Here is an 18,756-nt window from a genome sequence, read left to right on the forward strand (position 1 = left end):
GATTGGTACAACAGAATTTTATCAAAACAACTTTTAAAAATTCTCATGCATTTAGTACTCAATAGTCATTTTTGACAAGCCATTTTAAAAGCTAGTAGGAAAAAAGTTTAACATTTTGGTGTTTCACTGGGACATGATACTTGAACAGCTACTATCAGCAAAAATGGTCAGATACTAACCCGATTACTTCCAGACCCTTTAAATCAAGAAACCCCTTCAATCAAACCTGTCTGACAACTGAAGTGGACTAAGATCTAAAAAAACAACACATCATGCCACCATCTAAAGAAATTGAAGAACAGACAAGATACAAAGTCACTGACATCTATCAGTCTGGGAAGGGTTTTAGAGCCCTTTCTATGGCTTTGGGACTCCAGAGAACCACAGTAAGAGCCATTATCCACAAATGGAGAAAATTTGGAACAGTGGTGAACCTTTCCAGGAATGTTTGGCCTACCAAAATTACTCAAAGAGCGCACTGATGACTCATCCAGGAGGTCCCAAAAGAACCCAGAACAACATCTAAAGACCAACAGGCCTTAACTGACTCAGTTAAGGTCAGTGTTTATGATTCAAGAATAAAAAAGAGACTGGGCAAAAATGGCATTCATGGGAGAGTTCAAAGGCTCATCTCACATTTGGTAAAAAAGAAAAAAAACACACACACACACAAAAAACAAAACAAAACAAAACAAAAACATTGTGGTTAGGGCTGAAATGATTCCTCGAATTATCCGAGTGATTTGATTCAAAAAATTCCTCAAGGCAAATTATCTGCCTCGAGGCTTCGCTTAAATCAGTCCTGTATCCATATACATCCACGCTGTAAGCCTGGATATCTCGCCGTGTGTTGCGCGGCGTGCTGTGTTTCACACAGAAAGCTATATGTGTGGCACAATGCACTTGTTTTCGCTGTTACTATAACGTAACATGCATGATACAAGGCGTGAAAATGACAAGGGAAGAGATCTTGTTGCAGTGATGTTTACAGGCACTTGTCCTGCGTTTTTACGCAGCCACTGGCCACTGCTCTATGGCAAATATGGCACTATGTGTGCACCCATGAACCTACGCAGATCTTCAAGTTTACCCGCTGTCTGCATGACTCGCTGGTGTAAGACAGCAGTCAGTTTGTGTCTGCAGACTTCAGAGGATTTCATAAACTTCTCTGATTGACCCGACGGTTTCACAGAAGACAGTCAGGAGTCACGATTCAAGTCCTGTTTTGGTGCTTTCCCTCTCTCTCTCTCTCTCTGCGCACATTAAACATTTAATTATAAATTATTTAAATTCAGTGCACTGATGTCTTGATTGCAGTGTGTTTTTTCAAAAAGTTTCAGCATCCTGAATGATTTGATGACTTGTATTGATAATGAATTAACACCAATAAAATAGAAACACACTATTGCCACAGATAGTGACAGATACAGTCAGGATTCAACGGGTCATAGAAGCAGCATTATCCTTTAAAATTTGTTCTCTATGTCAGTGGATGGTCTTTAAGGTCATGTTTTTATGATAGATGAACTCACAAACAAAAATGTGCAAAAATTAAAAGCAAACAACCTTTAAAAATAGACCATATTCCTGTAATCTAAACTTCCTTTCCTTGTAAATTTAAGAAATGTAAACTGTCATCAGAACTTCAGTGCATTTTGTAAAATAAATTTTCTTTGGAGATACCTGTTAATACCAGTTTTAATAAAGTAGTAGTTCATTTAAGGGACCAATCTTCTTTTCTCATTTGTCTAGTACTACTTCTCTTGAAAAAGTGTCTAATTAAAAAAATGTAATATTTCTTATTAGAGTACTCGACTAATCATCAGAAGAATTGATAGAGTACTCAATTACAAAAAGAATCTATTGCTGCAGCCCTCATTGTGATGATCCCTAAGACTTTTGGGGAAATATTCTGTGGACTGACTGAATGAGTTTGATGATCTGAAACATTAAAGTGTGACAATATGCAAAAACAGAGTGGGGGATTCCAAAGCTGCAAAATACACCATAATTGCAAAACATCCTTGTGCTATACAGAATGTCACAGTCTGATGGTGTTACAACTGTGATTATAGCCTCCATTAATTGTAAAAACCCTTGACTTGTGTAGTAGATGTTAGATTGAGTCATCCAGAAACTGACAGCGAGAGGAGACTGCTCCATAACGTGGCAGCCTCCCACGCCATGTGGTGACAGATGACGCCGTCTCCTTGTTTTCTGGTCAAGGTGCTCTGGCACGCTAGGCCGCCTCTTGCTGACTTGACTCCTGCCTCACTACTTAGCCTCTTTAGCGCCTGAGCTGTTAAGGTGAGCTTGGGACAAACTCCAGAGATTAAATTATGTGGAAAAGCAGATTAAACTGTTATTATCCCATCTGCAGCCAGACAAGTACACATACACCCAAGAAGGCACTTAAACATGTCCGCTAAAGCACACATGCACGTTCACTCGCAGGGATGCAAAAGGGGAAAATACAAAAATACACTCAAGGACTACAAATTCGTGCATTTACTTTTCGGCTTTACTCTTTTGCTTGTTACTCCTGATGTAGTTTCTTTCAACATGGGCTATTTTCAACATGACAAATTTATGTACTAAATGTGTTGTTTTTTACTTTTTAGGAAATGTGCACTCAATGTTTGATTAAAAAATGCCCCATACCCCGTCGAAATAAAAGCTCCTGCAGGAAATCACAGAATTAGCTCCACCAAACAGAGCTGCTTGGAGATGGGTCCAAATGTTTTTGTTTTGGGAAGCCCGTCTGCTCTTCGATTCATGTCTTTCTGATAGACTTGCAAGTTTAGAGAGCTGCCCACACATTTCTGAGAATCACTCAGTTTTTACTATCAAAGAAGATGGAAAATTTGGGAACAGAGTAAGGAAAGAGAGAGGGAGGAGGGAATTTTCCCTTTCCCTGGCTCCTTGCTGGAATTGTGTTTTTTGGGGAAGGAAAGGCATTAATCAACACACACTCTGCAGCCAGCCTCAGTGTGGCTTTCTATGGGCTGTGAATCAAGACATACATCCAAAGTATCAGTGGCCCATACAGCTGAGACAGCAGCTGTAATAAGACGGTATGTAGACATAAATGATGGATTCATATAGAATCCTCTGGGTTCTCTCTTCCTGTCAGTGTGTTTGAACATGTGGGGCGTGCATACAGAAGCTATTAAGGATGTCACAATCGTCCATTTTTTCAACACCACGTCTATAAAACACTACCACTCCATTATTTTGAGTAGTATTGTAAAAGAAAAAAAAAGGTCTGAACATCAGTCACAATTTCAGCCAAAAAATGCCACAGGATAACGTGGTGTTTTCTCCAAACATCTACATACTATACTTGTGCAATTTCAGCATTGTATTTGAAATACTGGCAATTGAAAAAGGGAAAACCTTGACTGGTGTGAGAGTGTTCTTTCAGTCAACCAAGTTTTTCTTTGGTTGCCCACAGACCCAGTATTTAACATTGAAAAAAATAAACTAATACAAACAGTCACATACACTGTGGACTGAAAGACACTAGTTTGCATGGTCACTTGCTGAATTGTAACACCCTTCTTATTTCCATTATTTGTCCAGGTTTAAAACAACTATAAGGACTCTGCTGCTAACCTGTTTTTGCCGCTCTTTTCCGATTTTGTGGCTCTGTAACACAGTGTTGCCCACTTTTCACCAATTTTTAACTGCTTTTCACCATATTTCTGCCCATTTTAGGCTGGTTTTATCCCACATTTATCCCATTTGATTTCTTTGAACCAATTTTTGCTTCTCTACATCACTTTTACCACTTTTTTTTCTGCCAATTTTTGCCAATTTCAACCCCTTTTAACCACTGTTTCCTGCAATTTTTGCAACAATTGACCCACATTTGCCAACTTCAACCAATTTTTGCCACTTTTAACCATATTTTTCACTTTTTACCTATTTCTGTTACATTTTAACCACCATTTTTTTGTTTCATTTGACCCATATTTGTTGTCTTCCTCAAGTTTGTGCCACTTGTTGCCCATTTTTGTTGCCCATGTTCCTCTGCGACCTATTTCTGTTCATTTTTAACCTCTCTTCACTACTTTAGCCACCAATTTTTCCCACGAATTTGCAAATTTTAACCCATTTTGGCATTTTTTACCCATTGTTTGTCACTATTTTTTGTTGTAACTTTTCACTAATTTTTACCACTTTTTAGCCGCTTTTCACCATATTCCAGCCCAATTTAGACCCTATATTGCCTATCTTGACCAATTTTTTTCCCCTTTTATCCCATTTTTTCTACTTAAAACCCTTTTTGCCACTCTGTAACCACTTTCACCAGTTTTTGCCACCTGTCCTTTTTTCTCCTCTTTTTGCAATTATTTTATTATTTTTCCCTTAAAGTTATTTAAGTTCCTTCCACTTTATTCTCTGCCATCCTGACATTTTTGCACATCTTGGCGTAGCTATGAAGTCTGACATTACCTTTCCATTGGTTTAGTCAGTGTGCCCATCCATATTGTAAACATTACCAAGTAAAAGGTAATTCTGTTTTAAGTTTTTACATTAAAAAAGGCTTTATTTGTACAACAACATAAAAAAATGTATTTTTTTTTGAGTGGTTATTGTTCAGGTTAAATATTAAATATGATTATAACAGATTAACTTGACAATGGACCTTAATTTTCTTCACCTTTCACTTTTCTTTGGCTTGGCCCCAGAAAGCTCTCCCCTTTATCTCTCCTGGGGTGGGTGGCCATGCATGTAGAGATATGGACTATACCAGTTTATATGTAACATTTTCAGCCCTTGTTGGCCCTTCTGCTGTGTTGACTGTCACACCTCTGCTGCCTCTGGATTGTCAGTACCAAACATGTGCATGCTGTATCTTGTATGTGCGCCATGTTAATCTTTGAGTACCTGCACAGCTGATGTGTCAGTGCACAGTAATATTCATGGTTATGCAAACACTTAAGGGACAGCAAGTTTATCTGCAGCCAAAGACCAGTTTGCTGTAGATCTGACCCCAAAGTGTAAAGCAGGCTTTAGTGAGGAGAGGGTCTCATTAAAATGTCCAATAAGGTTTGAAATGATGTTAAATACAGTGGTTTTATCATAAATTCATGCTACGAGATGTTGAACCAGGTAAGCAAACTTGCATTTCTCCATGACAGTCGCAAACGTGAAATCAAATTTACATCTGTATCCGTGCACAGACAAATGCTAAGTAATGAATGCACGCATATTAAGCTGCAGTTCGTGTCAGTGTGTACCTGAGTGCCCGGACCCTGAGGCAGGCCCAGGGAGAGAAACTCAGGACAATTAAAACTCAACAGAAAGAAAAAAAAGTGGCAGCTGGAAACCGAGCAATCAAAATCCACACAGAGGGGGAGAGAGGAAACAATAAAAATACACATATGACGATGGGAAGAGCGAAGCAGCAGGAGCTTTCATCCACTGCTAACAAAGGTCACGTTTTGGTGTGACATCTTTGACAAGTGACAACACGCTCACCCCAATTATCCTGCATCCCTCTCCTTGCAAACAAACCCCGCCTCTTTTTCAAGCATTCAACGAAACACATTAATCCACACGAACACACACCCAATTGGTCCCGTCAACCTCCCCTCCCCTGCTCTGTGTCCAGGGTCTAAACAGAGCCGTCCCCTGGGCTCTGTCACCTGTCTACAGGGATGTGGGGCTAAGTGATGGAGGAGAGCACAGCCAAGGTCTCATTCTCCCCCGTTCCCCTCCCCACAGTGACTGAATGCAGGAGTGGACTGCTGACCGTTGACCCCCCCCATGAGGAAGGGGGGTTGAGATTGAGCACTGCTCCGGCCCTCCATTAGCATTCTGCTCACACATCAGGCCCGCTGCACGAACACTGGTGGATGGAGAAGTGAGGTGTGGTGACTAAAGGTTCTGCATTTTAAGAGAGAGGGAGGGCGATGGAGCCAAACCTGAATATCTGGAGCTTTGCTTCCTCATGGCAGCACAGCGGGGGAGCTTCGGCTGTCAAAACACATCACATCACGAAAAATAATATCACATGAGCGCCATGAGTAATCCGGCTATGATTAGATTCTTAAAAGGCTAAGGGTCAAGCAAAAACATGGCAACTTAAAGCTATCGTGCACCCATTGCTTCTTTTTTTGGCTTTTTCTTTCCATGACAGCGTGAGCCGTCCTACTCAAAACTCACAGATACATGAGAAACACAAATACACCTGTCTGTTGTATGCCTCAGGAACAGTCAAAGCTGCACATGCAGACTGAACTCTGGGAAGACAGTTAGGGCTTCTGAGGACAAACAGAGGACTTCACCCTCTTGGACTGGGCACATTCAAATTAAAAGTATTAAATTCTTCTCAGTTTCCTCCACATAAAGCTAAACATTCTCATCATACATTTACAGTACTTCCCTCTGTCATTATTGTTTCTTTAACTAACATTAGTGCAGCTGATACTTTATTCCATCAAGTGTTAGTCAGAACTATCACTTTTTACCCCTTTTCATGACTGTTTCCACCCATTTTTTAACATATTGTTACACGTTTGACCCATTTTTGCCTCTTTTAACCTGTTTTCACTACTTCAGCCGCCCACTGTTGCTACTTGTTTGCTGCTTATAACATGTTTTTGCCTCTTTTTGCCAATACAACACATTGCTTCCACTTTCACCCATTTTTGCCACTTTTTAACCGCTTTTCACCAGATTTCTGCCCATTAAGACCCTTTTCTTAATGGGCCTTTCTTGACCCGTGTTTTTTTTTCTTTAAAGTATTTTGCTCCTTTTCCCCATTTATTGTTCATTCTTCTCAGTTTCTTACTCATAAAGCAAAAAATTCTCATCATACACTTTTCCTCTCCCCCTTTATTACTATTAATATTATTATTATGTTTTCAAACTAACATTAGTGCTGCATTTGTACTTTGTTCCATCTAGTATTATTTAGAACCATCCATTTTAACTCTTTACACTGTTTCCACCCATATTTGACTCATTTTTACACATTTGGCACCCAATTTCTGCTACTTGTTGCCCATTTTTCCGACTTTTAACCTACTTTTGCTATGTTTAACCCATTTTCATTCCTTTAATCCACTTGTTTGCTACTTTTAACCTCTTTTGCTGCATTTTTTGCCCATTTCTTCACTTTTTAACCACTTTTCACGAGATTTCCGCCCATCTTAGACCCTTTTTTGCCTTTCTTGACCCATTTTTAACCCATTATGTCGCTTTTGGCTGATTACTGTTCAGTTCTTTGCCATTTCTTTCACATAAAGCAAAACATTCTCATTATACACTTATTTCCCTCTCTCTCCCCCATTTTTTTCAAACATGTTTATCAAATACTTTGTTCCATCAAGTCTTTTTTAAAATCTATCACTTTTAACCCCTTTTCCTCACTGTTTCCATCAGTTTTTGACATATTTTTTACACATGCAACCTCTTTTTTCCTTCTCTGATTTTCACCACTTGTTGCCATTTTTTGCCACTTTGAACCCATTTTTGTTACTTGTTTGCTCCTTTTAACCCATTTTTATCTCTCTTGACCCATTTTTTTAACCTATTGTCCCACTTTTTGTCCATTAATTGTTAAATACTTCTAAATTTCTTCCAAATAAAGTAAAATGTTCTCATACACTTATTTCAGCCCTCCAAGAAGTTATCAAAGATGAAAGGCTTGGGATCAAGCAAAAATATGGCAACTTATGGCCCTCGTGCTCCAGTTTCTTTCTTTTTTCAGGTCTTTTCCTTGACATTATGAGCTCTTGCACCCCAAACATACAAAAATATAAAGATGAAAAATAAGCTTGTCCATTGTATGAGCCAGGGATTGTCAAAATTGCAACACCACATTCTGATGACATTCAGAGAAATTACACATTTGATGGTGCATGGACCTCTGTTTGGTTATCAAAAACAGGAAAATATCCCTAAAAAAATCCATTCCCAGCCAATTTCTTGCACAGACTTTAAAATGTTCTCATTTCACATGTATTTCATTGCCTAAAGTGAATATAAAGAGGCCAAAAAGACTTTGTTTTTTTATGTTCTTCTATCTAATACAGTATTTAAGGTGGTTGGATCAGAGCTGCACTGATTCACAGAAATTGTCAAAACTGAGCAGACCCATTAAATGTTGGGAATACAGTTCAGGTGTCTGATGATACACAGAGACACTGACCATGTCTGATGTGGTACTGACCTCTGCATAGTTGGTAAACTAAAAATAAATGCCTTAAAATGCCCTGTTCTAAAAAAAATGAAATAGGCAGAATTTTTTGCCATTATTAATCATGTTACCCCACAAACTGGGATAAAAGGGCAAGTGTGGATTGAAATCTGCTGAGCCAAGCAAGGAGATGGCAACATGATGCCATAATGCACTGATTTATTTTCTTTTGTGGCTTTTGTTTCCTGAAAGTGCAAGCTTTCCTTCTCCAAACACAAAAAACCTCAAAGAAGACAAATAAGTTTACCAAAGATGAGATAAAACCCTAAAAATTTCCAATTCTAACTAGTTACCTCAGGCATGGGAAGGAGGATTGACACAACCCCTGACAGACTCTTGATGTCCTGTTCTACTACCAGAGGCATGGGAAAACAATCTGGTGAAAAAATAACCACGTCCACACCTTTAGGGCAGAGAAAGGGGTGAATGTAGCGAGTAAGCACAGCCTAGGGTACCGTCCAGGTGGGTAGCTGGGTTGCCACAAGCCCCTGGTTGTGCTGTGGATATCCCAAGGGCCCGAAAACTGCCGGTGTCCCCGGGTGTATTACCAGTGGTGAAAAGGCCCGGACAAGAGAAATGCCATCAAGCACCGGGTTGTAGCACATTGGGCCCTGATGCTTGCATACAGATAACTGTAATTATTTAATTTACCTTAGAGTGGTGATAAAAGGGCCGTAAGTGACGGGACAGACAAGGGTCAAGCAAAAACATGGCAAATTAAAGCCATTTCTTAAGGTTTTTTTTTTTTTTTTGGCTTTTCTCTTGGTGACAAACTGATGAAAGAGAAATTAATCCTGTCTTTAGTATCCCTAAATATGTGGGGATTTTCAGCACAGCTTATTGGGGATAAAGTAAAGAGATTTTAAGGACACCTGGATAAATTGCCCCTTCTGAAGTGTCTGCTTGCTTACCAAAACCCAAATAGCACCAAAGAACATCCAAACCCAACAAGTGTAATTGCAGTTTTCTCATATTTTAGCCATCAAAAATGGAAAAAACACTGGGAAACAGTTAGCCAAGTTTTCTTTCCTTTTCTCTACCTCACTTGATATTTCTATTTTGTGTAGTTTTACTATGGCGGGGTCGATACCACACGGAAAACTGTCGACATTTCACACACAGGCTGCATGTTGGAAGTATGGTTCAGGATTTCCAGTGACACACAAAGAAATTAAACCCTGCAGTGTGGCTCTGAAAACAAAAAAAAACCCTTAAATTTCACCAGTTTCTTCCTCTTTCACCCTATTTTAAAATTATTTCAGCCACGAAAAATAGTGATACAAGACACAAAAGTGTGTTGAGATGGGCTGAGATTGGGAATTCTGATGACACACAGAGAAACTAACCACTCTGATGTGGATTGCTTCACTGCTTGGATCACCAGAAATGAAAAAAAGCTTTAAAAATTTGTTTTCACATTAAGTAACTTTCATATTTCAGCCATTCAAATAGTGATAATGGGGTAAAAAGAGGCATGCCAGTGGCTGACTGAGGATAAAACAAAAACATGGCATCATTAAACCAGCATGTACTGGTATTTTCTTTATTCCTATGATGATGCCAGTCAGACTCGTGAGCTCTTTTTCTGACACCTCTGTCACCTCTAAACAGGCAGAATGCACTCTGGGAATACAGTTCAAGATTCTGTTGACACAAAGAGGTAAATTAACTCCCCTGATGTGGCACTGTACTCTACTTGGGTTACTAGAGAGAAAATAAAAGCTTCAAAAATCCAGTCCTTACAATTTTTTGCCATGTTTGATGACATTTTCTTGTGTTTCAGTCATGGAAAAAGGATAGGTGTGATCATGGGGCAAAAAGTGACTTGGAATTGGCTGACTAAGGATCAATCTTAAACACAGCAACCTAAAGTCTTGTAGGCTTCTTTCACTACAGTGCCAGTCATATACTTATATGTATGCTTATATGTGTATGCCTCAGATCGTCAGCGCTGTACAGCCAGATAACACATCAGGAATTCAGATGACACTCAGAGATATTAACCTCTCTAATATGGTGGGGTAATCCACTAGGATAACAGAATTTAAATAAAAGCCTCAAAATATCCAGTTCTAACCACCTTCTTCCTCCGATTGTACAATTTGTTATAGTTTGAAAATGGTGGTAAAAGGGGCAAAATGTGACTTGAGATTATCCGACTAAGGAAGCGTGTAGCCATCCTACTGTGATACTTTTTCACCTTGCTGTCTTTCCTGATGGCTGTGGACTTATGAACGTACCTTGTGCGTGCCTCAGGAGATCTTCTACAACCAGATTACATATTGGAAATACAGCTCAGGATTCTGGTGACACACAGAGAAATTAACCCCTCTGATCTGGCATGGTACTCCACGTGGATACCTGAGATTTAGTGAAGGCCATAAGAAATCCTATCCTGAGCACTTTCTTCAAAACACAGTATCCTGTTTTTTTCTTTTCAACAATGATAAAATGATAAAAGTGGCAAAAGGTCACTAGAGATTGGTTGAATAAGGATCAAGCGAAAAAAAGTCAACTTAAGGCCACCACGCACAGACTTTTTTGGCTTCTCTTCCATGATGATGTAAGTTGATGATCTATCCACCTGTCCTCTGTGTGTGCCTCAGGAATCCTAAACACTGTACAGCTGGACTGCATGTTGTGAAATGAGAATGGGAGTCTGGTGAGGCTTAAGGGAAATTAACCCCTCTGATGTGGCACAGTACACCAGAAATTAAACAAAAGCATAAAAACCTGGTCCTTGAAGTTTCATCTTCATTTTATAAAATTTTCATGTATCTCACATTGATAAAATGGTCAAAAAGGACACAAACAACATGACAATTTAACACCATTCACTGATTTCTTTTCCTGGCTTTTTACCGTTACGGTTCAAGTCGATGACATATAAGCTTGTCTTAGTGTACCTTAAGGAACTTTAACACTGTGCAGCCAGATTACATCTTGGAAATACAGTTCAGGGTTCTTGTGACACACAGAGAGAAATTAACCCTCTGATGTGGCATGGTTCTCCACATGGGCTACCACAAATGAAATAAAACCCTCAAGAAATCCGTAAAACACCTTCTTTGACATGTTTTTTTTTTGTTTTACAGTCATTAAACTAGAAAAGCACTCAGAGAGCGCACACCTCTGCCATTAGCCCTATCTCCCAATAGTACACAATCCTTTAAAAAATTCCTGGATCCAGACGGTGACCCGGATCACTCCCAAAATCTTATCAGTTCTTCCTTATGCCATTTCTGCCATTTCCTGAAGATTTTTATGAAAATCCGTCCATGACTTTTTGAGTTATGTTGCTAACAAACAAACAAACCCTGCCGATCACACAACCTCCTTGGCGGAGGTAAAAATGGTGATAAAAGGAGAAGAAAGTGACCTGAGATTGGCTAACAAAAGATCTGGCAAAAACACGGAAACTTGAAGCTTTTTCCATGCTGGTGTAAGTCGACGACTTACAAACCTGTCTTGTGTATGGTGGCCTGCTTTGGTTCCCATAAATTAAATCAAAGTCTCAAAAAATATAATTCTCACCAGTTTGATCCATTCATACTGCTGTTTTCTTTTATTTCAGCCATCAAAGATGTTAATAAAAAAGGGCAAAAAGTGTCTTAAAATTGGCTGACTAAAGATCAAGCAAAAACATGGAACTGAAGGCCGCCTTGCACTGATTGTCTTGGCTTTTTTTCCATTACGCTTCAAGTCGATGACTTATAAACTCGTCTTGTGAATGCCTCAGAAATCATCAATCTACACAATGGGAAACCAGTTTGAGATTCTGCTGAAACTCAGAGAAGTTAATCCCTCTGATGAGGCATGGTGGTCCGCTTGGGTTACAAGATATTAAATCAAGTCTAAAAAAAACTCTTTTGTACCAGTTTCTTCCACTTAGACTACAAATATCATTCATTTCAGCCCTTAAAAATTGTAATAAAAGGGGCTGGAGAATGCATAAAGCAAAAACGTGGGCACTTAAGGCCACCATGCACTTATTTTTTGGCTTTTTTTCTTTGACAATGCTAGTGAATGACTTACAAACTTGTCCTGTGTATGCCTCTGAAATCTTTAACACAGTCAAATAGTACAATAGTACCATTTTCCTTTCTTTCAGCCATTAAAAATTGTGACAAAAGGGGCAGAAAGGGACTGGAGAATGGCTGAAGAAGGGTCAAATTAAAGACTATGATGCAGGAATTGTCAACACTGCACAGCAAGATTGCACAAAGGGAAAGTGGTATGAGATTGTGATGGAGCACAGAGAAATAAACCCCTCTGATGTGACATGGTACTCCAATCGGGGTACCAGAAATTAAACAAAAGCCTTGAAAAGCTTGCCAGTTTCATCCTCATACAGTGCAATTTTTTTTATATTCCAGCCTCAAAACATGTTGATAAACTTGGCAAAAGGTGGCTTACTCAGGATCAAGCAAAAACAACCTTAAGCCCTGAGTTTGGGATTTTAAGGACACAATTTTAAGGACAGTCAACCCCTGGATAAACGCCTCAAAAATCCAAATGTCTTCCAAGAATACTGCATTTCTCTCGTAATCCAGCCACCAAAAAATGTGATGAAGAGAGCGTATAGTGACTCCAGACTCTTTCCTCCTCTACCTCCATGGGTGTTTCTATCTGATGCAGTATTTACTGTGGTGGGGTCAGTACCGCACTGATTTGTGAGTGACGCTGGGTTTCAGCACCACGGACAGAGCTCTACCTCTCTCTAGCGCGAGCAGAGAGGCAGCAGGAGGAGGAGGAGGAGGAGGGATGGAGAAGGAGAGGAGACGACGGGTGGTTGTGGTGTTGCTGTTGTTTGGTTGGTGATGGGGGTTTCCCTGGCAGATTTCAGGAGAGGGTCTTTTTTGTACACAGTCATTCCTCCATCGCTACTCATCGCACCACCACCCTCCTCCTTCTTCTCCCTCCTCCTCTTCAGGGCTGGATTTTCCATACGGAGGGATACCGTATGTGTGAGATCACGGCTTTCATGAAATATGGATCGAGCATGGACAGAAAGAAAGAGAGAGAGAGAGAGAGAGAGAGAGAGAGAGAGGAAAAGAAGAGAGGGATGGATGAAGGGAGGGAGGGGGTATTCCTCTGGACAGCCTTCATCATGCATCCACCCTCCCTCCTCTACAAAATGTTTCATTTACTTTCCGATCATGCCAACCACCGCTGGATTCGCCTCGACGATCAGAAACATGACAAAGCAATAAGCAACACTCACACTCTCTCTCTCTCTCACACACACACACACACAAAAGAAGGCCAGATCTAACACCATCACCGCCTCACAGGCGCGCATCGCATCCAAGGCGCAGAACGTCTCCAGCGGCGAGAGACGCGCCGTCATCGCGTCGCCTTTGGAGGAATGTCAGGAGGATTTACCCGTGTGTGTGTGTGTGTGTTGTTGTGTGAGTGAGTGTGTGTGATGAGCCGAGCCGAGCCGAGTAAAAGCAGCTATCATGTGTCATGTAAAACTCAAACACCGGCACTGTCATTCACAAAAAAAAAAAAAAAAAAAATAAGAGCACATCCAACGTCTGCGCGTATTTCTCTCATTTTCTGACATCATCTTAATAGGCCAAGATGCGCTCATCATCATCATCATCATCAACATCAACACAACCACCTTCAGCAACTGTCGTGAGCAACACTTCAAAAAAAAAAAAAAAAAAAAAAATCGCTGTGGTCAGCTGTGGTGTCAATAATGCAATCTATCGCCCGGGCATCTTTAGCAGCAGCTCAGCGCACGGTCAGCTGTAATTTCCAGCTCTGACAAGAAGATAGGGACATGAATTATTCAATACACATAAACTGAGCTCCTCTTCTTCAGCACAGCTCGACAAGGATGAGCCAATGCAGCAGCCGATCACATTCACAAGGCTTCAAAAAAAAAAAAAAAGCAGAAGAACAAGGTGTTATGTAGCAAAATGCACCCCGGTGTAGAGAAGGCTCTAAATCAGAGGCTGCAAACCACGCAGGAGAGAGAGAGAGAGAGACCGAGAGACGCCGCCGCTGCCACGCTAAAAAAGCAGCCGACATGTATGAAGACTCAGCCGGCGGGAATCAATTCACGGAAATGTGAGCGAAGCGTGATAGAGCGGATGGGTGTTTCGGCGTTTACCTGTTAAGACTCCGACCCGGATTTGGTGGTCGTGGTTCGTTAAAATCATCCCGTCTGACGCCATGTTCAGCAGCGCTGTCGCCCGCACCGAGAACTCACGGCAGGGCCCAGAGCCGATCACATCGAACTTAGAGAGAGGAGAGAGGCAGGGAGGGAGGGAGGGAGGGAGGAGGAAGAGGAGGGGGGGATGGCATGGAGGAGGGCTGGGATACAGCAGAAAAAAAAGAAAAAGAAAAAGAAAAGGCAGGCATTATGAGTCGAGCGTCGAGCTGATCATCGGGACACCTACAGATAAGCGGGCAGGATGCGGGGGCCGTTTAAACCGCACACATCACTCAGCTGGCCGCCTGCCATGGTAGTAGCGTGGATCCCAGATTAAGTCTTATGGAGACCACTATTGATTTCCTGTGAAGGCTTTTAGGGGAGACTGACTAGCAGACGCCACTCACTTTTTCTTGTCATGTATTTGGTGCCATTTTTTTGGAGCTGAGATTTTGGAATCCTGCTGCTTTGGGAGTCCTAACTTTGACACCTGATCCAATCACAGCGAGTGGGCTAATTCTTTAGTTGAAAATACTTTTGAAAGGCGTATGTGGCCGGCTTTTAAAAGAAGTTAAGAACTGGTTAAAAGTTTTCCAGCTGAGTATTTTATGAAACATCTATATTCAGACTCTAAAACAACACCATATTGGAAATGCCAGGACAATCTAGCTGCAGGCCACAGCTCTCAGACACCCACTTTTGCAGACCACTACCGTGAGAGACTGCCTCAGTCAGGACAGAGATACTTGCTATAACTTTAAAAATGAATCAGATTTGGCTTCTAGTTGGGTTAAGTGTTGAAGTAAGGGTGAGGATGCCGTATTAAAGGTAAAAAAAAACCTGACCTGCAAAACCTGATGATTAAAAAGTCTGCTTACAGGGAAAAAAAGCTTGTCTGCCATGAAAACACTCCAATGCAGCTAATGTAGCACAGGCTAAAGCTAATGATGACACATTAGCTATGTTAGATAATGTAAATTGAGAATGAGAATGTAGCTTAAGTTAACAAATCTATGTTAGCTACATCAGCTAGGGGGATAACATAGATACAAAGCCAATAAAGCTAAAGCTAAAAAGCCACATAAACTATGTTAGCCTTTGCTACATTTGCTAAACTTCTCACACTGTCAAAGCTAAAGCCAACATTGCTACACTGGCTAACACAGTGCTGTAATGTAACAAATGTAGTACTCCAAGGTAGCAAAGGTAAGTCCATTTGCTGGGTAAGCTACATTGACAACAGAGCAGGAGCTAGTGCAGCTAAAGCTCACAATGCTTATGGCTGTACTAACAAAGCTATGAAGCTAACATAAGTGAAACATAAGCTAACACATAAGCTATGCAACCTTTTTGCTAGATTTGCTAACGCTAGCTTATGTGGTAACGTTGACTTCATAGCAAGTGTAACTGCTAGCTTTAGCTAAAGCTAAGAAGCTAAAGCGAGCCATCATTCTTGTAACTACTTCTAAAACAGGTCTATCCACCTTACTTCTAGCCCCCATGATACTTTGCGTTAAATGTGGGTGCGACTTCGGTTCTTTCCGTCCAAGCTGGATTTTGCATAGAAAAGAGATACTAAACGTGATTATTAGAGCCAATATGAGATTAAAATATGTAACCTTCAAACAGGATATTATTTTTCTGCCCTCTACTAGAGAGGACAAAGCGAAGAAATTTCCTCAGATAACCTAGACAAGCGTAATAACTTTATAAGCTTGTCAGTATAACAGAGAATCATTTTTTGTTAAAGGAGTTGGGACACAACCTTCATAAGATGTACAGACCAGTCACAGTTTTAACATTCCTCTGCTTAGTTTGTGGGCTTGCTGAAATTTGTTATTCACCTACTAATCCCTCTTAAAATGTGGAAATTATATTGATATTTCAATCCATGACACAAGTTTTCAACTCTCCAGTTTGGTAAATCTCAAATTCTGTATGAAGGATTAATAATAAATGAATATTGAAAGAATCAATCTGACTGAACAGCAAGTTTAAAAGAAAAACTGTTGTTGACAACAAATTTAACTTTGTCACTTTACTGGTACCATGAACAGATATATAATGTACAACTTTCAGCTTATAACATTTAGCCAGATGTTTGATTTAACAAAAAAAAGGAAGCAGTATTCACTAGAGTGAAGATTTATTCCTTTTAAAACGACCGCCGTTGATGCTAAGTCACTTTAGTAAGCCATTGGAAGAATCACGCTTTTTCTATTATTGTTATTGTACCGGAAGCTCCACCCACATTCGTAGCTACAGTAGACCCCCCAGGAATTAGGTGGGTACATAGGTAAATCCTGGATTAGCCCTTTGACCTTTTTTTTATTTTATTATGAAACGTTTTACTCTTTAATGCTTGCAGTGTGGTTATTTCACAAATGTACCTACTTTGTTTATAATTAAAGCTGCATTTAAAAAAATCTAAAACTGGAAATACGTTGTTCTAGCAAATTACGTCACTTCAGTTCTGACAGAGGCAGCCTCTCATAGTAATCGTCTGCAAGAGGGGGCATCTGAGATCTGCGGTCTGCAGCCAGACCCCTATTGGAAATGCTGCCTTTGACTTTTAGTCAACCTAGAAACAAAACGGTGGAAGGAGGTAGGCCTTTAGTCTTCCAGCAAACAACATAAGTGAATCTGTCAATCAAGCGTCTTGTTCTGGCCACCTCCTTTGCTTACTTGTCTCTTTTTTTAAATTGAGGAGTGTTTTCTCTGAGTACTGAACTCCATAAGGTGTGTTTACTAAGTAGCTTACCAAAATTTCTACATCATGGGAAGATAAGACACGCCCACTTTCTCCTCTCTGTTGTCCCTTATCAGCCACAACATCATTCAATCTGTGCTGCTGTTTAGATGTTATTACCTGTAATGTCATAACCATAAAAGGTGGACTTACAACAATCTACCTGAGTGTGAAATACATAGAGAACACAAGTTTGTGTTATCAACCTCTGTTTAAGAAAGATGTGGGAATTTCAGCAGCCATCTGCTACTAGTGGAGTTAACAGTCACGGAAAAAAGTGGTTTGAAACTGTTGAGCTCTGTGGTGACAACAGATAGCACCACATAGTTAACATCACTTAGCACCAGATCAGCGAGTTGAAAATAAAATTAAATAAAATTGAATAAAAATAAACAGGTGCATTGGATAGTTTTAACCTGTACCGGGCAGTTGCTTTGTATCTTTTAACACAAAATGTATGACTTAAATACTGTGTGCTAAAATGTTGAGATTTGGATCCTATCTGATTAACAGAAGTACTAGGTCACCATATACATAAGTCTTCATCTAAAAAAACCCACACATGGGTTAACATGGGTGTTAATGGGATCACTGGGGCTTTGTAGCAAGCCTTAAGTGGATACAAGAGGAACTACTTTTTTTTTTTTTAACTTCTGCATTGACTTCATTTTTTCAGCACACAAGGTTGCTGCTTTTCAAGCTTCAGCCCATATTCATAACTGCTAAAATGACTGTGTTGTTATCAGTGCATCACAGTGACTACTGAAAAAAATGCACACAGGAGTTGACCTGGTTTCTCACTCACAAGGGCCTGCATTCGAGTCCAATCTGTCAGCCTTCAACACTGTAATGCCATCCTTCTGTCAGGTATCAGAAAAAACTACATCAGAGTAGAGGTCTGTCTCTTAGTCAGAGCTGTGCAGCTAAAATTCAATTATCACAATGATCAAACAAAATTACAATTCTGACATAGGATGTTATAACTGCACGCTAGCTGGTTGAAAAATGGTTGACATCAGGTCATCGATACTCTGACCTGATATCAGCTAGCGTTGAAATCCTGGACATTGCTCACTAAGATGATTAACAGTATCATGTCTCAGATCTGAAATGACTCCTTTATGGGGGGCCCCATAAACCCCCCAACCCCTACCTTCTATGACATACACCCCTGCTTTTAGGAAATAAATGGGACCCTGTAGTTGATGTGTCCACACAAAATTCAGTGCAGAGACTAAAGAGAAGATCACGGGCCAACCTGTAAAAATGCAACCACATCCCGGGGCAAAAACAACCTCACCGCTTCTATTCATAGACTGGCTGCACGCTTCCACGGTGTATAATTTCTCTTGTTTATTCTCATGGAAACAGAATGCCCATCCTCCAGCTTCTGTTGGGAATCTATCAATATACATAATTCATTAACACACGTACGAGAGCAAGGTAACTGGGGCAAGAAACGGGGCAACTCTTCCAGGTTGACTGGCCCGCTTCGATAGTGATTTCAGATCTTCATCTGGTGACCAAACTGAAAGATGCATGACATTTTACTCACTTTATGTCATAATCAACTCCCTCTACTATTGTGGTGTATTTAGCAACAAGAGGTTTGTGTCAGCCAAGGTCAGG

The 18,756-nt window shown here is 40.3% G+C and overlaps 1 protein-coding gene across 5 annotated transcripts in view; it reads right to left on the bottom strand.

The window, feature by feature from the left end:
• gphnb (gephyrin b) overlaps positions 1-14,448 on the bottom strand; it is a 202,170-nt gene extending 187,722 nt beyond the window's left edge. For all 5 annotated transcript variants that reach the window (XM_041804499.1, XM_041804497.1, XM_041804498.1 and 2 more), the window contains exon 1: positions 14,337-14,448. In XM_041804499.1, coding sequence (XP_041660433.1) covers positions 14,337-14,400 — 64 coding nt within the window. In that variant the 5' untranslated portion in view covers positions 14,401-14,448. The remainder of the gene's footprint in view (positions 1-14,336) is intronic.
• Between the last annotated feature and the right edge of the window lie 4,308 nt (positions 14,449-18,756).

Source organism: Cheilinus undulatus, linkage group 14 (genome assembly GCF_018320785.1).
Source record: "Cheilinus undulatus linkage group 14, ASM1832078v1, whole genome shotgun sequence".
Taxonomy (NCBI): domain Eukaryota; kingdom Metazoa; phylum Chordata; class Actinopteri; order Labriformes; family Labridae; genus Cheilinus; species Cheilinus undulatus.